At 42.7% G+C, this 23063-nt stretch overlaps 1 protein-coding gene across 1 annotated transcript in view; it reads right to left on the minus strand.

Moving 5' to 3' along the window:
* The window catches only part of Carmil1 (capping protein regulator and myosin 1 linker 1), a 259669-nt gene that overhangs the window by 65760 nt on the left and 170846 nt on the right, over positions 1-23063 (minus strand). The window contains exons 14-23 of the mRNA XM_051169309.1: positions 22351-22428; positions 22145-22221; positions 18605-18709; positions 17019-17088; positions 11144-11225; positions 10550-10649; positions 10395-10449; positions 5206-5378; positions 3975-4043; positions 1466-1559 (exon numbers count right to left, since the gene is read on the minus strand). Coding sequence (XP_051025266.1) covers positions 1466-1559; positions 3975-4043; positions 5206-5378; positions 10395-10449; positions 10550-10649; positions 11144-11225; positions 17019-17088; positions 18605-18709; positions 22145-22221; positions 22351-22428 — 903 coding nt within the window. The remainder of the gene's footprint in view (positions 1-1465; positions 1560-3974; positions 4044-5205; positions 5379-10394; positions 10450-10549; positions 10650-11143; positions 11226-17018; positions 17089-18604; positions 18710-22144; positions 22222-22350; positions 22429-23063) is intronic.

Genomic DNA, 23063 nt, shown 5'->3' on the forward strand with positions numbered 1-23063 from the left:
AGATGAAGTCTTAAAGAGCGGTATTGTATTTAGCAAAGGGGCAGGAGACCGAGCAAAGAGCTTTAGACTACACAATCTGGCAATTGGGTGGCCCTTACCTAAGAAATATGGGAGAAAGGAGAAGTCGGGTTTGGGTATGGACAGAGGATGATGTAGTGGACATACAAATGTTTTTGTTTTGATCCCAAGTGTGGGGTGGGGAACAGACTTGTGAGAGAACAGGTGATGTTTATCCACTAGAAGACGAACCACCTCATGTGGGGGCTTGGTTGTTGCCAGCTGAAACACATCTTAGTACAGACTCTAAGAATATATGTATGTATGTATGTATATATATATATATGTGTGTGTGTGTGTGTGTGTGTGTGTGTGTGTGTGTGTGTGTGTGTGTGTATCCAAAACAGGAGGTGGGCTTGGTGCTCTTTGGCTGTTTATTGCTCCTCTTTGAGACACTCCTAGAGAGAACCACTCCAGAGAACACTTCAGGGCTCTGGGCTCCGGCTGTTCCAGGTTCCAGCAGCAACTTTGGTTGAATGGCTGGTCTGCTGAAATCCTGCCAAGTATGCCAGGAGAATCACTCCCAGGAACTGTGTCCAAAAAGGTCTACTTCTCCTGTTCCCATTAACCTCTATTCTCTCCTATCTAGGGCAGATGGGTTGGAAGGGACGTGTAAAAATTAAAGAACCTCAAATAAAGTAGGTTTGGAAATGGTCGAAGCCTACAGGAGGAAGAAGACAATGAGGGAGAAACAATTTCAAAAACTCTAGAGAAAACACCAGAGTGAAATGGAACATATAAACATACCAAAACTGAGAAGAAATGTAGCCATGAAAAAGCAAAGGATGCTTACAATCCTACTCCTTGACAGATGGACCAGAAGTTCAGATCATCATCTGATACATAGTAAGTTTGAGCTATAAGAGACCCTGTCTCCCAAAACAAAACAAAACAAAACCCTTAAAGATAGAGAAAAGCCACAGAGCAAGAGACACCTTGGCTCCTCACATTCTCCAAAGATGGAAGGTGTCTACACTTGGACATGTTGATATTATAAAAATGTTTTTATTCCACTAAAAGTTCATACCAGGTTTCACTCATTCTTCGTTGTTTTTTTTTTTTTTTTCCCATGCCCAGTCAAGAATTACGTTAGTCATGACCTTAAGAATACATGGGTTTAAAAAGCTTTACAAAGCCAAGTGGTGGTGGTACACGCCTTTAATCCCAGCACTTAGGAGACAGAGGCAGGTGGATCTCTGTGAGTTTGAGGCCAGCCTGGCCTACAAACCTAGTTCTAGGACAGCCAGGCCTAGATAGAGAGACCCTGTCTTGAAAAACCAAAACAATTATAAATAAGTAAGTAAATAAATAAATAATCTTTATGAAATGGTCATGGTCGTATGTTCAGAATAGGTATTAAGACAATTCAAATGTGAACTTATGTTCTCGGTGCTCCCAGTTCTCCTACCTTCTGAAGAGCCTCTTCTGTTTTCTCAGGGTTCGTCTTAAGCGCTTGGGAAGCATCATACATAGGAATTGGCATAAATCTCAGCGTGTAGTTCCTGGAGAAAGGAGCAAAACCCATATGCTTTAAAATAACTTTCTGTCACCTTAACTAAACATGTTTTTAAATCTAAAAAGATAGCTGCAAGAATATTGTTAAAAAGCCAGATATGGTGGTGCACGCCTTTAATCCCAACATTTGGGAGACAGAGGAAGGCAGATCTCTGTGAGTTTGAGGCCAGCCCAGTCTATCCTCTACAACTTAATTACCATCTTAGTTTGTTTTACAAACTTGTTTGTTTATAAAAGGAACTAGCCAAATGGAATTAAAAGACAATACGTCTTTTTAAATTATCTTTCCTACATCCAAATTTTTATCACATTACATACCAGTGTATTTAAACAACAGAGATTCGGAAGAGTTGGCATCTTGGAGCAGAGCATACATAATTGACTGATCCAGAGGCACCACTATCCACCTGGAAAAGTGGAGTGTTGGGTGGGTGGGTTCCTGGCCTCCCTTAAATGTCAGCCTGGACTGGCAGTGTTCTGTAAGCCTGGAGATGGCTGCCGTGATGCAAACACAGTGAAGATCCCTGTACCTATTCTAGGGACAGAGGAGCAACAGATACAGGTGGCTCTGTAGTTACAGACAGCTCTTAGAGGAGGTGTACCATGTGTGATGTGGGACGCTGCTTTACCCACAGCCTCCTGTGGCCTGGGGTCATTATAAAGAGTAAAGGGAGCTAGGCATGGTACTTGCCTAGGATCCCAGAAGTCTAAGGCAGAGGCAAGAAGACGGTTGCAAGTCTGAGGTCAGCATGGTCTACATATTAACACAAAGTCTCAAAGTGGGAGGACAGAACCTAGGAACTGAGTCCTGATTTTTCACTCTGATTCCTTGGCTCAAGTAGAAGCATGTGGCTTAGGACCAGAAAGTATTTGGAGTTGCTCATGGTCGTATAAACCTTCAATCTTAGCACTTGGGAAACAGAGGCAAGTGGATCTCTGTGAGTTCAAGGCTAGCCAGGGGTACATAGTGAAAACCTGTCTCAAAGAAGAAGAAGGAGGAGGAGGAGGGGAGGAGGGGGGAGGAGGAGGGGAGGAAGAGGGGAGGGAGGGAAGGAGGAGGGGAGGGAGGGAAGGAGGAGGGGAGGGAGGGAAGGAGGGGGGGAGGAGGAGGAGGAGGAGGAGGAGGAGGAGGAGGAGGAGGAGGAGGAAGAGGAGGAGGAGGAGGAAAGCCTGAAGCTAAAGTTCCTCCTAGGGGCCTTTAGGGTAAGAGATTGGGGATGGGGCAGTGATCCAGGGCAGTAAGAACTTCCTCCCTTATGTGGGGAAAGGGCTTCTTTGTGGTAGCCCCTATCTCCCACTGTGTTTTAGACCATCTCCTTTTCCGAGGCTCAGAATCTGCTTAGAGCAGTTCTGACATCTGATGGTAGCCAGACGTCATGCTGTTGTCACCTCCACCCACACTCGAGCCAGGGATCCATGAGGGCAGGTGGGGATGGTGAGACAATTCCTTCGGGTTCTAGAAGTTTCAGTAAGCAAATGTCATCTTTATATATATATATATATTTTAAGGCTGCATCAATTAAAACAAGAGGCTCTGAACAGAGCCTTGCCTGACAGCAGCACCTCCATCAATGAGCTGATGTCAAGTTCGGCCTCAGCAACCCAAGGACCAACAGCCTTCATGTTAAGTACACTCCTGAAGTCTCCCCGTTTGCCTCACTTCAACTGCTATGAATGTGCTCATGGAGTCTCCATGTGACGTTTTGCTCTGCTGGGTGAGTACTATAAATACCTTTTTTCTTTGGAGACACTCTAATTGATTTCTTAGTCTAACATTAGCCAAAACAGAAAAGACAAGGTTCCTTTTATAAACAAACAACTTTGTAAAACAAACTAAGGTGCTAATTAAAGTTGTAGGGAATAGCAGCCTTCCTTTGTTTAATGCCATATTAATTTCTTCATCACAGATTTTCGTCTGTGTCTATAATTTTTTTTTTTCATTTCAATGACCAGAAAAGCACATTTGGCAGCAAATAACAATTGTAGCTCTCAGCTACAATAAAAAACCAAAACCCTTTCATAGCAATAAAACAAATAAGTCTGGGGCTCACCATTAATCAATTTTCACTTTTATTTTCTAGCCAATAGATAACACCCCCATGTCCACCTTCACTCGCTCCATGCTGTCCAGATAAATAGAAGATAGGCCCAGTGCAGAAAGATTGTGGACCACAAAAGCAGGAGAGCAGTGGCCCTGATGACCATCTGCTTTGGCAGATGAGCCCCTCAGCCCTTGTTTTTCACACAAGGAAACTCCCATTAGGACACTGTCCTCCCCAGCTCTGTAGCTGGTTTGCAAAGGTCTGATCCCTACCCACAGTTCCTTCTACCCTCCTACAGGTGGCACTAACACTGTTGATTCTTTAGTTTTGTTTCAGAGAAGAATCCTAATTAAGACTTACTTTTCCATAGCAACGGCTATGTCTTGAAAGCCTTGTGCAGTGATGTTGTTTTTGTCCCAGATGACTGTCCTGTTTGGAAATGAAACCATGTCAGTGGTCAGACTCTGAGGTGTGGTTAGAAACCACTCTCCCGTTGGAGATAGATCTCTTTGAATCAATGTAGTCTAGGCATATCCAGCCTTCTGACATCCTGACACAGTGCTCATGATCACACAGTGCAGTTACTTAACTTTAGAAGTATCATAGTGATTTAAGTAAGTTTAAGAGTGGGCATTGGACTGCATTGACAGATATCACTGCATAATTGCACTGGTAGGCCATCAATAGGACATGGGTTGGACGTGCCTGTAAGTATTTTAACAGCATTATGTATGCAAAGAATGACGTTCATTTGGTTCATGAAAATAAAAGTGGCCATCTTACCCAATACTTTCTTTCTAGTACTATCTATCTATCTATCTATCTATCTATCTATCTATCTATCATCTATCTTTATGCTGGGCTTGGACTCATGGTGCCATGCATGCTAAGCATTCACTATTACCCCTAAGTATGCTCCAGCCACTACATCATAGCTTCACACAGCTCTCAAACAAATATTTTTGAAAAATCTACACCTAAAAGCGCAGGGGATATGCTGATTTATTGCAATTCTTAAGAGCAGACCTGGCCCATCTGCTCTCCAGACTGCATCCTCATATTCACATAGAAACTTCTTGTGCCCTTGTGTTTTAAATCTTTATGCAGAGGTGTGGAGTGGAGAAAAGGCCTCAGACCTACAACCGCATACAGTCATGTACCAAATGCACCAAATAAGGACATGTGGCCATTAATGCACCACTAACTATATTGCCCAGGGTTATCATGTTCTGTTTCTTTTGTGCAAGCATGTTCCGAGGTACTTGCAGAGCTAAAACAGGGCCTGTCCCTAAAAGACAGATTGTGTGGGTCTGCTGCCTCAGCATGGCCTGCAAAAGTTTCCCTGTTTCTCACTGCCATTATCTCCCCAGTTAGCTGTCAAGACCACACTGAAAAAGAGACCACAACACTCTGTCAGGGTTTTACATCACAGAGGACATGTGAAACCAAATAACTGAGAAAATAACATGTACGCTTTCAGGAGTGTCCCAACCAAGTACTATGATAAAAGTTTCTTCCCAATGGGTATCCTGGGAGCCCAGGCACCCCAGAAGGAACACCCTCCTGTCAGGGTCAGGTCAGCCCTGCCTACCTGAGTTTGGTATTGATCTGCAGAGCCTTGGCCAGCATCTTCGCTCCCATATCGCCCATGCCATTCCCACTGATGTCCACTTTGGTCAGGGAGGTGTTGCTGCCCAGGGCATTGATGATGATGGTGACCTCAGCCTTGAGTTTTGAGTCAGCCAGGGACAAGGACTGAAGAGGCTGTGGAGCAGACAGCACACAGCACTCAACGGCCTCATCAAAGCAATGACCACTCTCCCACCTCTCCACGGAGAACCTCGGATTGGAGCCACTGGATTGTCTGCTTTGGGAATTGTCTAAAGCTACCCGAAGCTTCTGACATTAAACAAACTTCCTGGGTGAACTGGGGCTTTACTGCTGAGTATCCACTGCTTCTCTGGCAAGCCGCAGATCATTAAAGTGTCCCAACTGAGGTAATTATTCTTTCCTACCTATTTTATTTTCCTATAAGTGAAATAATAATCCTAAAACACAGAGGCCAAACACAAGATACAAACCACCTAAGATGAATAATGTTCAGCCAATGAATATCTATTAAGCATTTCACTGCTTACACTTTTCATGCACCGATTCATTTCTATTTCTGCTGGGAGCCGAGCCTTTAACGGCTGAGCCATCTCTCCAGCCCACGTGCTCATCCCTTTAACTGTCTCAGCCCCACACTATATGGATACTATTGTCACCCTCATTCATTTACCTAACATGGAACAGAAGGGTTAAGCAAATCAACCAAAGTCACACAATCAGAAGACGGGCATGAGGTGGCCGTGGTTGTGGTGTTTGTAGCCCCAGCACTTGGGGAACAGGGGCAGAAGGAGGAGACGTTCAAGGCCAGCCTCAGCTATGTTAGACGTTCAAAACCTGTGTGGGGTACGTGGTATTCTATCTTACCAAATAAATAAAACAGCAAAACAAAAGCAAACCACCATATTAGAAAGGAGTGGAGTCAGGGTCAGCTTGAATGATCCAGTGTCAGACCGTGTGCTCTCCACATCTGCATCACACCACCCCAAGGAGCTTATTTGAGAACATATTTGGTCACCATCCTTTATCCCTATCTTAAGTTTCCACCAGAAGATATGCCTGAATTTCAAGAAACAAGCAAATAAAATCTATATAGCCTGTTTATTTTACTACACACTGTATGTGACTCCACACCAGCACACTTTTTGTTCCTTTAAACTAGAGACTGAAAGCCCCTCAGGCTGGACACAAGTTTGGTTTGGTCTTCAGGATACATGACCAAACACTTCATAGGGCTTCCTCTGTGTGGCTCACTCGACCTACTCTGCTGTCTCCCTAATCCTGTGGGCATGTGGGTTTGCAAGACTCGGTGAAAGCATAGCTTAATGAAACAGAATGAATTCCAAGACATTAAGCAACAAGGCACTGAAAGCCCCAATTCAGACCTGCAGAATGAGGACATCTTATATGGACTGGTCCACTCTGGCCTTACTCCCTCAAACAGCTCTGGCATCACAGGCAGGCAAATGGCTAGAAGAATCCAAGGTGTCTCTTAGTGGCCTATGAACTTAGGGCACAGCATGGACCTGAGTGATCTCCATGACAACAAGCAAACACAATGTAAGATCTACCTGTGCCTCTCCTCCAGGTAGCCACTGATCATGCACCAATGTGTATGAAAATAAAGAAGTCTCTATTCATGAAGGCCAAGGGACAGGATGCGGGAAATGGAGTTAAAATTTAGACATCAGTCAAGCATGATGGCTCATACATGAGATCTCAGCACATTGGAGGTAGGAGCAGGAGGATAAACTGAGGCCAGCCTATACTATATGAGTCTTTGTTTCAAAAAGAAGGAAGGGGAGGTAGATAAGGAACAAAATATTCAAATAGCAACACTGCACTGTCATGTGACTTGGTTAAACCACCATGACATGCTGCTGCTCAGACTTAGCCCAGGACAATCAGAAGGCAACAGCACACCAGCTACAATCAGTCCTATACAAGTGAAAGAGACTGGTGGTGGCTAAGGTGATGACATCTCTGCTGAAGAGCTAAGTGGCTGGCTACAGTGGTCTTAATATCTTACATTTGGATAAATGGAAACTGTTCAGACTCAGGCAATCTAATGTTGCAAACAAACAAACAAACAAAAAGCCCAAACCAACATGCAACACTGCTTCATGAAATGCTATAGCCATGCCTCACCATTTTGAAACTCCCTATTCTACTACTACCAAAAATGATCTATCATGGTCATGGCTTCTTTCTCATCCCGGGAAACTGCCAGATCTCTAAGCTGCCAAACTACTATTTCATCACCACATTCGAATTCTAATACATCTCAATTAACACTTAAGAATAATGGGAACAGGAGGGCACGAACTGCATACATATTTATGAGGTCAGTTTTTCCACACAGCCATCCTAACTGAACACTTAATGCTTGATCTAGACTCTGTCTCCAGGTTACTGGCTCTTCTGGGGGAAAAATCATCCTAGTCTGTGGATTACAACATGGGTTTCTGCGCAATCCTTCAGAAAAGATTCTCTGCGCTCTTGGCTGCTCAGGGTCACACATCATGAATAAATCTGGATGTAGTCACCTTCATCTACAGCTGCAGATGACACCCTGCAGTTCTGGGTGACTATGATAGTCCATGGGCTGCCAAGGAGCATGTTCTGCAGAGGCACAGTGTCAGAGGCGGAGCTTACTTTCTGAATGTCCAACTCTTACTTAAGTAAAACCAAAAATAGGCCCAAAGGGACCAGTTTGCTGTGGAATGTTTAAAGGCACAAGGCTCAACTCCTCAGCATTTTAAATTGGTGTGCATAAGTAAAAGAAAAAAATTGATGGTAATTGCCTTTTGAAAAACCCACATCATTTTCGGTGACAAAAATAAAAAAGCTATTCACAGTAGAGTTATTAGCGACACACTAATCAGGCTTGTAACTCGGTAGAATTCACATTTACATAGCAAATTTGTCATCTGCAAATGTGTTTTCAGGTGTGTTTTAAACATCAAAATTATCTTTAAGGAAGAAACTCTAAAACTACAAAAACAGTTTGAAGGCCCTTAAGCAATAATCAGAATTTTAACTAGTATACTCTTTATCAACTCTAAAACTTCTTAAATTATTTACTAACACACATATTTGGGGATGAATTCTAAGTATGATTTTGTAACATTAGGTTCCCAAATCTTTTAAAATTGGGCCTGTATCAGGAACTCTGAAATGCTAGTGAGGGAGAGTGGTGTAAAGTCAAATTAAACATATAAAATTAGAATTACACTCCAATTCTATTCTTGACTTAGTAATCTAATATAAGAGAAACAAAATGCTGCTTTTATTAGCAGGTGAGGACACAGCAAAGCAGCAGAATCCATTAAACAATTAAATTGTTTAGCCCAAGTTAGAAATTACAGCCTCACATCAGAATAGCACAAGGATGGGATTTCCACCTTTTATGTGAATAAAGGGCTAGCAAGATAGAAATACTCAAACCCCACAGCCCCGTGGCTGCCTTAGGGAAGTTATCTTACCAATGTCACAGAATTGCCTATCATTTCCTGGAAGATGTTCAAAAGCAGGAGTGCTATTTTTCAGGATGTGGCATGCTTCGCCTGACTGATGTAAGAAGTTACCCTACAGCCCACAGTGTGACTCTTCACAATGGCAACAAGAATCTGAATTTTAAAAACTGTGTTTCCTGGCTAAGGATAACTTTGCAAAGGAAAGGACAGGTTTTTGTTTTTGTTTTGTTTGTTTGTTTTTTGTTTAAATAGCTTTAGTTAACCTAGGGCAGGACAGATATTAATCCCCTAAACTACTTCTTATGCCATCTGCTTCTAATAATTTCTATTAAGCTACCTCCCATCCATAATCCCAAATACTTGCTAATTATCATCATCTGGGCCAAATCTCCATCCAAGCCGACCATGTGCTTCTCCTCTACCTAACCCAAGGCGCAGCCTTCTTCCTTTTCTCCCCTCCTTTGGTCTCCTCCCAAGATTCTCCCTGTCTCCCAAAGCCCAGAAACCTTAGCCATGCCTATCCCATTTGCCCTGCCCAGGTGTGATGACCTTTTATTGGTCATTTTTGGAAGCTGCTAACCTGCATGTCCTGTTTACTTGGGTAATTAAATTTATTACTTCTCAAGTCTCTGATGGGGTTGGAGACCAGATCGGTAATTTTGAAATTAAGCTTAGTTGTTTAGGAGTTAAGAAGATGCTTTTAGGTCTAGATAAATGTTTTTAGGTTGGTAAATATAAGCTTTCATAGATATTGATTTAGGTGCAAAACTTTAGACTCACCAAGATAAAACAGCTAAAATTTTCTTCAAGGTTGCCAAATACCTTTCGATTAGACATTAAGTATGTAAGTCTTATGTATTGGTTTTTTATAACTTTTCATAATTGTTCTTACTGTATATTAGGAAAGGACAGTCTTAAGGGTCATCAGGAAAATGGAACGGAAGACAGCACTCTCAACTGAATGTACTCATGGCAATGCGTCTGCTTTGTCAGGTAAGTAGCTTCGTTTTCTCATGCACGGTAGGATGCTATTCAAAATTAAACCCCTTCACTCTGATCTAAGTCTTGCTCAGAAGCAACCAAGAGGCATGAAAATATAAGAAAAGGAGACAAGAGTACAAGCAGCCACTTAAGATGAGAGCAAACATTCTTACTACCAGAAATCCTGTATACTACTAGACAAAGTCCAAGTTGAAAACAGGACCTTTCTTAGCATAATGCACAGTAGGACAACCAGCTGGGTAGTCTGCAGAGTCATCTGTTAGCCTTCGGATGCAGATAGGCATAAGAGTTCATTTACACCCTGGAAAATCTCTTAGTTTGAGCCAGTGGTAAAGTCCTGCTGCAAAGACTCAGCCCCAAACCACCCCAGAAGGAAGGGAGCTGATACCTGTAGTTAGCCTTTGACATCCAGACATACACACACACACACACACACACACACACACACACACACACACACACACACACACACACACCACCACCAACAACAACAACAACACTTTTAAAAAGTTCTTAGTTTTAGCCTTCCTGATGAATTGAAGAATAGAATTTTAAATATTCAAAACTCTATTAAGGCACGTTCTACCTTTAAGATACTGATCAAATCTGCATGTAACTTATCTGGCAGCACCTCAGCATCAGTCCAGTGGCAACAATCACAAGCGGGAAGGAGAGTGTGTCAGGCGATACTCACAGAATCCTCATCTTGGAGCATCTGCACTAAGTTGTCCAACACGGGCGTCAGGTTTCTAAAGAGATTTTAAAGATTGGGGACAGTGGAATCAAATCAAAAGCTGCCAGGAGGTGGGCTATTTTCATCATTGTCATTTAAAAAATTCAAAATCTTACTTGGATTTCATATTATTAAAATTTTTGCCCAGCGCCAGGTGCTGTATTGATCTGTTTTTACTGAGCCACACGATTAGGGTAGATAGGTCCGATTCTAAACCTGAAAGGAAGAGTAAAGACAGGGTCAAAACACAAGTGGAGAGGCAACTTCATACAGCGGGCCATCTGCCTGTGCTGAGCTCGCTGCCCCAAGACCCTCTATTCTCAATAGGAGATCTCTGCCCTCTTTTCTATGTCCTATTAGGTCACAGAAGCAAACTTATTTTCTAAAGACTTACCCAAGCATCCTCTACTGTCTGTCAGTGCAAAGTCAGCAGCAGCCAGAAATCACATGGGCAGACAGATTCCCCTCTCCTACCATAATGCTCACTGTTAGGTAACTTGTTACGTAAGTTTCCCATGCAAAGTTAACAGGCTGACATGAAGCTAATTAAGTAAAAAAAAAAAAAAAATTGAAACAATTTTATGACTACCAAGAATATGATAATGCTGGGCTCAGATATTTACCACAGGAAGGGAGATATGCATTGTTTTAGAATTTGTATATCAGCCTGTGGCTATCGGACCATTTCTTCCGTTTCCTTTGGGTCTTACCGTTGTCAGAGATATCTAAGCTGGTGATGTTGTGGATCTCAGCGATGCAGCCTTCCAACACTTGAGCTCCTCCTGACCTCAGCTAGAGAAACAGACCAGACACAAGTAAGGCCCTCTTCCTGCTGCAGGAGAGCCTGAAAAATTACTAACAAGGTGTCTTAAAATCAGCCGTGAAAAAAAAAAAAGTGAAGGTTCATTAACTTCAAACAGCTGTAAATGGAGAATGCTATCACCACCGGTAAAGGAATGATGCTATTTCCTACACCACACAATCCATTATTAAATCCCCAGATTCTTTACAAAAGAAGAGGGGGGGAAAGTGGAGAAAGGCAGGTCAAGTTTAACTGCTAAGTAGAGAGCCGGGGATGTAGTGTAGCTCAGTGGTAGGGCACTTATCTGGCATTCTCAAGACCCTGGACCTCGTCTCCAGCAACAAGAAACAAACAAACAAACAAAACAAAACAACACAAACAACAACAAAAAGGCAATGTGTGTCAATACACACAAACTTTTTTTCTAATTCTGGAATCTGAGCAAATCCTTTCAGACATGAGAGCACTAGTGTTTCAAGCCATCGCCTCTGCTTCCAAGGTTTGCCTTGTCTATTGAGGGAGCAGCAGGGCAGCCATGGGAGACAAGCTCCCCCACCCCAGTCTTTCCCTATGAAGTCAAAGCAAGGGAAGCTTACACCTTAAGTCTACAATAGCACTAGACTACCATAGGCCTTCCTGCAGGATGCAAAGTGCCCGCATGTGGTCCTTCCTGCTCAGGAAACATTATCTAAGTGGAGAAGACCAGTTATCATTCATTGGGAATCTACTGCATACCCAGGAACATGAAACACTCTAGCAGCATTTATATCAATTCCTACACTAAATGTATGATATACCATTTTCTATGTGTTCAAACTGATACAGAATTTAAAGAATCGTCACTTCGTACTCCATATGCAATAGTTTTGTGATGCCTTGTGGGTAAACCGACAAACTGCTGTACACTCTTGTATGTTAAGCACAGATCTTTGGGGTCACTCTTTGTACAGGAGTACTTTGGGAAATATTATTTTAAGGTGACAGCAAATTCCTGTCAGGTGCCTTTGAGAGGGAGACCTCTCAAAGAGATTGATCTGCGTGCTCCAGGGGAACAGAGACCAAGCCTACAGCGGAGAGCTTGTCTGACTACACTCACTCTCCAGTGGCCATGACTGTGGAGATGAGTTGCTTCCCAGGACTCCTGTGGTCATTGCAACCCGGCATTCTCAAATCCTTTATACACAGACCGTGTGAGAGCTGTGTATGAGGTACATGTGTTCTGTCAAGCCTGTGTCACCATGGCAACTCCATACAAATCTTGTTTGTTTGTTTTTACCCCAACATAAAGTTTTAAATTTATTTTAGTTCTTATTTTAATTTTATCTATCAATCATCTATCTGTCTATCTATCTTCTGTCTATCTGTCTGTCTGTCTGTCTATCCATCTATCGTGTGAGCGTGCATATTTACATGTGTTTGGGTACTCTTAGAGAGCAGGAGACCTAGAGCTAGGGGTTGCTTAAGCACTGAGCCATCTCTCCAGCCCTCACTGGCATCTCCCAAGGCTCTCAGCAATATACTATTTCAAGAGCCACCTGCAGGCTTATACCTGGTATAGGGTAAGGTCAAAAATCAAATAAATTCCTCCGAGAACTTAGGAGCAATTGTAGGCCTATTGCACATAATAATAAAAATGGGGGAGAGGGCATGTGTATTTTGTTTTTGTAGATCTTTCCAGCAATTAATTCTAAATATGTGTTATAAATGTGTCACCTTGAGACTATCAAGTTTAAAAGTAAACAGAAACAGAAGAAAAGCTAGGTTCTTCACCATAAGTAGCTCAACGTGATCCTCGGAGCATGAAAAGGGAGAGACATAAGAAGATAAAGCCCACGCTCACTGGCCTTTCTGATGTGTCTGTGCTGATAGGGATTCCCGTGGGCAAATAAAATCGTCCAAGAAAACGCTTGCACTCTATCATTATAAAGCGCAGTTAAATGCTCCCTTTAAAGATATGGGAAACGTAAATGACATGTAGTGATCAATTTTGTTCATTTTGTAAATGTTTGTAGTGATGAAGCATAGACACACAAAACTAGTATGCTTTTCAACACTCAAAAATGATGAAATAGTTGAGCATATCCTAAAGTATTGATGTATGAAGTACTTACACAGTGGCCAAGCTAAGGGAAGTGCAAGGAGAAAAAAAAAAAAAAGACATTATCAGCAGCAGGCAGGACAAGATTAAAGACAGAGCTGAAGTCTCTATCAACACACAGCCTAAAGAGTCAACTCCAAGAGATGCTTCCAACTATAAGGTGCTTACTAACACAGTCCAAAAATTTAAATAAATCATCTTTAGTTACCAAGAATATTCAATTACATTTACAGGTCGTTAGGTGCCCAACATTTCCTTAAAGCTAAAGCTTTCCCAAAACAGTAAAAGTGTTTCCATTACTGTAAATGAAAATCCTTTGAAATGAATTTGCATAATTTAGAGCCATGTGTGCATATGTGAATAAAAAACTGGCTTTTAAATCCCGCTCGTTTGCATCCCACACACTAGCATTATCTAAAAGAAAGCAGGATTGAGCCGGGTATGGTAGTGGCTGGTAGTACATGTATAACCCAAGCACTCAGGAAGTTACTATGGGAATATGGTGAGCTTCAAGCCAGATTGTGCTACAGTGGTGAGTTCCACTACGGCACAGACAAGAGAGAGAGACCTTGGCTCAAACAGTAACCAACAGACAATAAAAAAAAAAAAAAAAATGGAGCCAGTGTGGTGGTACACACTTGTAATCCTCACATTTGGAAATTGGGGATTGCTACAAATTGGAGCTGGACTACCCAGTCTTCAGACATGTAAGATGTAAGATCATCTCAAAAAAAAAAAAAAAAAAAAAAAAAAAATATATATATATATATATATATATATATATATAAAGAAAAGAAAGAGCAGTTAAGTGTTACAGCATCACTGAACAATTTAATTTCCTCATGAGAGTGTCCTCTTACTCAAGGAGGTGTAGCACTATAGACGACACAGTTCTAAGTGAAAAGGCAAACCAACATTCAAGCCTACATCTAATAGAAATGTAGGTAAGATAGCACAGGCTTGTAGCCCCAATCCTTGGGATTAGCATTCAAGGTCATCCTTGGCTACAAAGCAATTCTGAGGACAGGTGGTCTACAAGAGACCCTGTCTCTCCAACACTTAATGTACCTTTCAACATTATTTTTAAAATTGTATTTATCTGGTTATGGGGAGAAAGCTAAGTGTGGAATTCTTCCATGATTCTGACTAGCAAGTTGAGATTGCAGAAAGCTGTGTCTAAGAGGGAGAAACAGAGAATTAATAGCAAAAGAACATTTCTACATTAAGGAAAGATTCTTTCTGAGAGTAATGCATAAACTCTAAAGTACTCAAAACAGGGGACTGGTTATTAAACCCAGGAAACATCAAGTGTCCAGCACAGATTACCCTGTAACTTCAAATATGCTTTTGGGGAGGTTGGCTGTGCTGTGAAGAGGAGGAAATAAAAATTCAGCTACATCTGGACATCTAGTCCTAGGAAGCAAGTGTGGAACAAAAAAAAAAAAAAAAAAAAAAAAAAAAAAAAAAAAAAACACCATAACAGCTTAGAAAATAATTTTGTGCTTCACCAATTTTAATGAGCAGCAATGTAACACGTAACCAGGCAGTGAGGTCATTGGTCCTGTAACTGCAGCTATAAAACTATGGAAGAACACAAGGCTAAGACATGTGTAGGGCTGTCTGTCTTAGCATTATAAATGATATCATAATCAGTGTTCTAATGATTGCCAGTCTTGGTATTAACAGAGAGCTGGATTGCTTCAAATACTTTAGAATTCACTGTTTCCTCGACTGCACATGAGGTTAACAGATCACACGTGCCTATCATGGGGACAAAATGTCTCATCAGGCTGAAAACAGCAGTAGCTGAGTCACAGCTAGTGTAGTTTCACATGTGTTTGGTCGTGGCCATCTCATCAACTTCCTGAAAGAGTGACGTTAGCAGCTCCCATCACCTCACGCCTGGGTGAATGGGTTTTATTGCTGGCATGCCCTTAGCAAAATGTTAGGAAGAGAAACATTCAGGCGGCTTGAGTTGGTTTCTACTTCATGCCTGTCTTTAGAAACAGAGGGTCAATGATCAAATTCATAGCTTTGTTACCCAAAATTAATATTCTAGGGGTTTTTTTTTTTTGTTTCGCTTTTGTTTTTTGCTTATGTGAAGTTTTGCTTTTCCAAAACAATAAGACTAAATAGATCACAAAAGTGACCTTCACAGCAAAACTAATACAAAATCCCAAAACTGATATTTCATATGGCACAATTCGAGTCTTGTCAACTTCTAGACCCTTCATATAGGTAATAAACCTCACTCACTCAGCATCTAGCTTTAGCTTGGTGCCTGGCCATTTTGTGAAGCAGTAAGGGAGACCATGTAAGCATCACACAAACACTGCCCTCCAGAAAGCTACAACCTGGCTTGGCAAGCAGAAGAGCCAATCGTAAAGTTGTGTGACTGCTGTATGTCAGTCAAGGAAGGAATGTGGCAGGCAGAGAGACAGACAGGAACACAGCCATGAAGAATGCCGTAGGGTACATTTCCAAACAGGACCCTTTCCGAGCTTGGGACACCATCCTAGGGGGAATACTAATCCTACTTCTATCATGCACACGTGCTGAGATTCAGTGACGTCATCGGTGATGGCTCATGTGCACTACCAGCTCAGAAAGGATCTAGAATCGCCTAGAAGGCACATCTCTGGGCATGGCTGTGGTAGAAAGCCCCACATGGTGTAGGCAGCAGCAGCCCACGAACTGAGGTCCTGGATTCACTTAAGAGGTGAAAGCAAGCAGCACCAGCCTCATTGCTCTGCTTCGGCCTATGGCTACAATATGAGGGCTGCCTGGTTCCCAGCACCAGACCTTCCTGAGACGATGGACCACAGCCTTAAACAGCGAGCTGAAAGAAAACCTTCCTTCCCTAAGGTCCTTTTGTCAGATATTTGTCACAGCAATAAACAGAGCATCGGCCAGGCCACCTAAGATGACACAGTGATGGGCTTAGATGCTCAAGGAGAGTGCCCTTGAGGAGGAAGAGGGTTGGTAGGGAGCATAGCACAGCAAGGCTAAAGGCAAAAACAGGAGTGGAGACTCCCTTCCAGCCTGGGAAAAGAGATGGGGAGGATACAGTGGGCAAAGCAAGGCTTACATCAGGCCAAGTGTCTGCACCTGGGGATTGTCCCACTAACCTCCACATGCACTGACAGTTTCGAGAGAAGGAAAGTCTAGGCACCTCTGACACACTCAGGCCTTCATTCTCCTCTGCGGGCTTCTCCAGTGCAGGTGCTCAGGGCCACTGTGTAATTTCAAGAGGTATTTGAATGGTCCTGTCCTAAACCAAGATGCTAAAAAGAGCTAGCAAGAAGAGAGCCATTCTGTTTTGCATCCTACAAATCCAAGTTCAGCTCTACACATTTGTCCCCTGTTAGCCATGTAGGGCACTGCGTTCCATGATGGTGAAGCTGGTTTATGGCTTTATGTCATGGGGATTCGTCATCAAACACTCAGGCAACAGGCACTAAGAATGAGGGGAAAGTCATTGAAAGCATACTCGAATGTAATTGGAAAGGTGTTCTGTGGTGACTTGTAGATAAAATTGCAAAACACAGAACACATGAAACTTGCATAATGTGTTTTTCTGCTTCATTTCTCCCTATGGAATCACAATATCACACTTTCCCCGGAAGAATGCAGAAACAATTTTGAGGCTGTTATCCATTCCAGTGTGCTGTCAGGGTGGTCTTACCTCACAGCTGCTGAGATCCAGAGAGACCCCCTTCAGGCTATGATTGCAGGCTAAGCCTAAGAGCAGTGCCCTGAGGAAAAGAAACATACACACATATCAGGCACAATTTCACATGAAGAACAGTAATGTGCCAATGGCACACTCACACACATGCACAGCAAGCACACTGAATAAAGCCTGGAAGATAAACACCTTTTCTGAAACAGGTCAGGCACCACTCACCCTTCCACTTTTTGACAATGTCAACTGCATTCTGCCTCTGACAGCAGTAGGCACGTGACACTTCTGCATTCTTCTGGCTGACAGGAGGTGACTCTATTGTAAATGCATGCCTTGGAAACACTGTGATTGCTATGCAAAGAAACCCGTAGCCCACCGAATTGCATACTGAAATCGAATTGTGTTCATTGTAGATAAAGTCCCTCCTCCATCGGCTTGAGAACGGCTTCAGTGGTCGTTAGAATATTGTTAGGTCGTTGTTATTAGTGTAGCAGTGAAGCTGGGTTTCCCTAAGGAACAGACAGTGAGGGGGTCTGGCCCCACAATGTTCCAGAAGGTGAAATGAGAGCTACATGAGTTTATTAAGCCCCCTAACAGAGTGTACAGGTGAAGATTCAAACACCCTGGTGCTAAGAAGATACATGTCTTGCAGCTGTCTATAGAACCTTGGCCGTCCAGGCACCTACAGGCCCAGGGCGGATGCTATCTCTCTTCAGCAAATTCAGGAGACTAAATTCATTGGCCAGATTAAAAAAAACAAACAAACAAAAAAAAACTCTTAGGAAAATTGATTGATTCCACTGCCACAAGCCAGTCCCATGAAGCCCAGTATGGTGGAGCACATCTGGATCCACATGTGCACAAGAGGCTCTGGAGGCTCAGTGGGTAAAGGCACCTGCTACAGTTCAAGCCCTGTAACTCAGGTGACGGACAGAGCCTGCCAGTTGTCCTCTGACCTCTATTCATATACACAAAGTATGTAGAGGTCAAACGTCAACTTCAGGGAGTCGGTTTTCTCCTCCCCCCCTTACACAGATACTAGGGGTCAAGCTCCGGTGGTCAGGATTGTGTGATGCGCACTCTCCTCTGCTGAGCCACCACACCAACCAAACACCACCTATTCTTACCTCTGTAACCTCCTTGCTATGACACAATATATAGTAAATCAGACTAGTAGTAGCCACAGACATAGTACAATGCTGGTTAAAACATACACAAAAGAATGTCCAGAACGGGCTAGAGAGAGGTTTACAAAGACAGCAGTCTCTGGGAAAATATCCCAAACTTCCTTCACTTTTGCACATTAGCTACACACAAATGGGGCTCACTGTGCTATTTCCACAACTTCCTGGGACACAACTTGTATGGGATGTCTTTTACAGAAGCCCAATAGACACAGGAAAGACTGTAACAGAAGATACAGCAAAGCAACAGCCATCGCGCATGATACACTGTCCAACCTGCAGCTCACTCTCCTGCCTCAGAAGCCTTTCTCACGGAGCCTGTTCTGCCTCCCTTCCTTCCAGCACATTCGTAATCACAAATGTAACTTGAACGGCTCTGGAGACAACAAATGAGTCACTCACTTCAAGGGCTCAGGAGACAGTTTCGTGCCTGAAAGATTGATTTGCATCAGAGCCAGAGAACTGCTGAAAAACTGCTTGAAAGATGGAGGGACTTCCTTTCCTTTCCTGGAAAAAAAAAAGAAACAAGCATCAAAAGAGTGGTTATGTTCCATGCATCCTGCTTATTGGATATGCAGATGTGTGAGAGACGCAAAGCCAATCCTCTCTCCAGTAGCCCTTTAAAGAAGAAGCAAATATCTAAATACTAACTTAAGAGGTTAAGACCATTATAACCACAAGACGATTTATTCCTATTCTTGGTATCTAATAAACTCATTGTATTTTAGCCCACTGATTTTCAAGAAAAAATAAAATAATAATAATAATAATAATAATAATAATAATAATAATAATAATAATAATAATAATGAGAAGGAGAAGAAGATGATGATGACAGATTGAGTGTTAATTAATCAAGGTTAAAAACTTTGCCACCTGACAGTATCTGTGGTACAACTGAAGCTGCATCTGGCAATGTGCTTACTGCCAGTTTATTTGCTTATTTGCCTACTTGTTCTTTTTTACATTATTGGAAACTAAACCTGAGACTCTAGGAGCTAGAGGCCAGTGCCACTGAACCATACACACAGCTCTGTTTTTGAGGCAGAATCTCACGCAACCCAAGCTGCTCTTAAATTCACTAGGAAGCCAAAGGTAACATCAAACTCCTCAGCCTCTCGTCTCCACCTCCCAAGTGCTGGGATGACAGAAATGCACCATTTTGTTTTGAAGTAGGTTTACTATGTACCCAAGGCTGGACTAAAATGGTCATCTTCCTGCTTTTGCCTTCTACTTGCAGGGGTGAGAGATGAGTCCCACCACAACCAGTGGGTAGTAGGATTAGACTAACAGGCACAGTCCATGAGACAGCTACCTGAAGTGGAACTGGGAACAACACAGAAGCTGAATGGCATCAAGCCTGCATGGCCAATAACCTGTCTACTGTATTCCTACTGTAAACCTAATCATGGCAGTCCAGGCATTAGAAGGCAAAGCAGGAAGTGACATGGCTGGACAATGCTTCCTCTTGCTACGTCAGTCAAAGTGGATCCAGCCTGACTGCTGAGTAAAACCCGTGCTCTGATGGTTTGTAATGGAACGGGCTCACCATTCTCTGAGTCGGGAATGGCTTAGCAGCATGGAACACTCAGCTGGTGGCCACAATGCCACTCAGATGATTACAAGTCATTCAGAGGCCAGCAGGTACCTCAGGGGGTCTAGCTCTGCCACATGCAGAGGCCTTTAAAAAATAAAACCAGTGATACTTGAGAGCTGTAAAAGCAATATCTTAAAACGTGACACTCTCCAGGCATTTGCAAGGAAAAAATGTAAGCCATGAAAATCTTCGCCTGAGAAAAGAAACAGTCAGGCTAGGAATAAGCAGGATTCTGGCTGGATACATGATGTTCGATTTCTCAGAGAGCTATTTCCAGATGGTAGAGCCTGTGGGCTTGTACATTCTGTGTACTTTTTTTGGTAAGCAAATGTGGTTTACATTGCTGTCTGGACATACTTCCCTTCCTGGTCCTCCGCTCTGAGGTTGTTTTAACACTCCCTAATATTTACTGTCCCTTTACACTGGCCCAGTGACAGGTGGCTTATTCCTGTGAGCCCCTGCAACCAATGGGATGTGAAAGGGCGTGATATGACTCTTTGAGCGAGGACACACACTACCAGGATCGCTCTGCTACATTTTCCAGACACATGACATTTTCTCCCAGGCTGAAGGTGACATGGTCAGCCTACACAGGACACAAGGACAACCCAGCCTCCTTGAGGGGCAGGACTATGAAACTATATGTGAACAAAATCTGACTCACATGGGAAACAATCTATACAAATGCACTCAACACAAACTCACTCATTTTAAAAGAATTACCAATGGGGTTTTCAGGAGTCTATCTAAGCAAGGTACTGGGCATTATCAGTTTAATCATAATTTTTCATCTAGACGACAAGGCGATGTGTTAGCACCGCTCTGCAATACACAAAGGCCAGTCATGGCAGAACTCACAGCCACTGAACTCAAAAGAGCTGATTATACAGAAACCTTTATAAGACGAGCTGTCATCCTGTAATTCAGTTCCTCAGTCAATTACAGCTCTGTCAAAGTAAGGTTCTGTGACCTGCCACTAAACATATAAGACAGGACAGCCTGGATGAACACTCTCTCATCATGCCGTCTCTCAGGCTTGACATTTTCCATACTCTATTGAGAGACTGGAAGCATATTTTCGGTACATAAAGGCTCATCTCTCCCCGTCTCTCTGTTTTCTTTTGTTTGCTTATTTGAGACAGAGTCCTATGTTGTCTAGGCTGTTCTCGAACTCACTGTATAACTGAGGATCACCGTGAACCCCCAACTCTCCTGCTACTACCCGGGATTGTAGGCATGCGCTACCATATGAGGAATGCTCATATTGCTCGACTGGACCTAAAGTATTTAGAAATCGATACTGACATATTTGCAAGGCACCACCAAACCGAATTTTCCAAATAAGTCAAGTTATTTTCTTGAATATATAGGCTTTTAAAAGATTAACTAATAAATATGGAGAGAGCGCTGCTCTTAGGCCATATCCCAGATCATCAAAGAGTATAATGTGCAAAATGCTACTGATGCCATGTGCTCGTGACCCTGCGTGGCGAGGGTTGACCTGGACTAATGCACAGAATGGCCGTGGACAGTGCACCTGTGAGAACAACTGCTCTTCATCACTCTCTCCGTGCAGTGGCCGATGTTTATGAATCCTTGCTGTTTCTAATACGCGACATCAGCAGGTGTGAGTCTGGAGGTAGAACTGAGTGGCTGTAATCAGCCCTCCCCTCCTACAAATCACAAACACGAGCTCCAGGGGGACCATTCTTCTTTGTTCCCAGAGGCTTTTCATATTTACTTTTAACCTTATCACTGAGAAGATGTTGTAAACATTTTTTAAAGGGGTTTTATTATATTAAGAGAGGGTACCTGTCCACATATGTGAAAACACACACTATCACACAGTTCATATAAACAGGCTTATGTTATAGACAAGACCCTTAAAACTTATGTTTTAAAACAATGCAACAAGAGTCAGGCGCATCTCTGTGAGTTCCAGGCCAGACTGGTCTACAAAGCAAGTCCAGGACAGTCAAGGCTATACAAAGAAACCCTATCTCAAAAAACAAAAACAAAAATCCACAAAACAAACAAAAACAATGCAACAAAAAAAAATCTTAACCTTTCAAGGCCCCAAAACTTACAGCTATGACTTAAGACCATCTTTCTTGTACATTTACTTTCCAAGCCAGCTATGGTGGTCTATAAGCCTGTAATCTCAGCTCTCGGGAAGCAGAGGCAGGAAGATGGGGCTACAGTGTGCGAGACGCTGTCTCAAGCAACAATAACAATAACAATAACAGAGTCTCCTTCCACCAATCACGCTGCGATCATTCTCCCACACAACCCCTGCCAGAAGAAGAGACTCTAAGACAACATTGGCAGCCGGGAGACAGCCATACCTGTGAGAGAAGACAGATCTGGAGAGGTTGAGCACAGCGAGACACTGAAGGCACCCCCGGAGAAGAGCACCACACACCTGAGGAAGAAACAGGATGGTAGCACTTTTATGCAATTCTAGGTCCATGAGATTTTGTTACTAAAGAGACGGGCTTTGTCCCATCAAAAGAAGCACTCTGCAAGCCCAAGTGGTAGAAAGAGGCATTACCATGTCCAGAGAACATTCTGTGTTAGATAAATCCAGATGAACGATGGTGTTCGGCTGGGCCAAAAAATTGTACATGTGCTGGGAAGGAACAAAAGAGTGAGTGTTAGGCTCCAGAAAAACGCATGCAACTCAATGCTTCAAAACGCCACCGTCACCCACATGCCCAGGACTTTCTTGACGGTTTCTGAGAACCATTTGCAGACTTTTCTGTAACTCTATCTACTCCTCCAGGAGCCAAAACCCAAAGGGCACTTAAAGTAAATTTACACAGGCAACAAAATGTGGCCAAGAAGAATCTTACTGCCGCCACCACCACCTTTTACACGTGACTTTGTTTTCTTGATTAGTTCATTTTTTATTCTATAATTTGAGCGCTGCTAATTAACTTTAACGCCTGAGTCTGAAATAGCACCTGAATTGTAGTCGCTGCTCACAGAGTTGACAAATGCACTATTTGAATTTGAGGCGTAGATAGATGGTCTCAGGCTATGTTCTCATTTCCCCAATATAATGATCCCCCCCCCACCAGCTTTAGTGACTTCTAAAAATCTAACACAGTTGTCCCAAGGAAAGCATTAGGAAGACAAAACCAAAAGAACACAAAATTCAAGTACTGCTAAAATTTCTTGTTTGGGGGTCACAATGCCTAAAATGTCCTAACTCCCCACAATCTTGCATAGGCATGAAAACAATGAAATAAATCCCTCCGGTGT

The sequence above is a fragment of the Acomys russatus genome, chromosome 3 (genome assembly GCF_903995435.1).
Source record: "Acomys russatus chromosome 3, mAcoRus1.1, whole genome shotgun sequence".
In the NCBI taxonomy this organism is placed as follows: domain Eukaryota; kingdom Metazoa; phylum Chordata; class Mammalia; order Rodentia; family Muridae; genus Acomys; species Acomys russatus.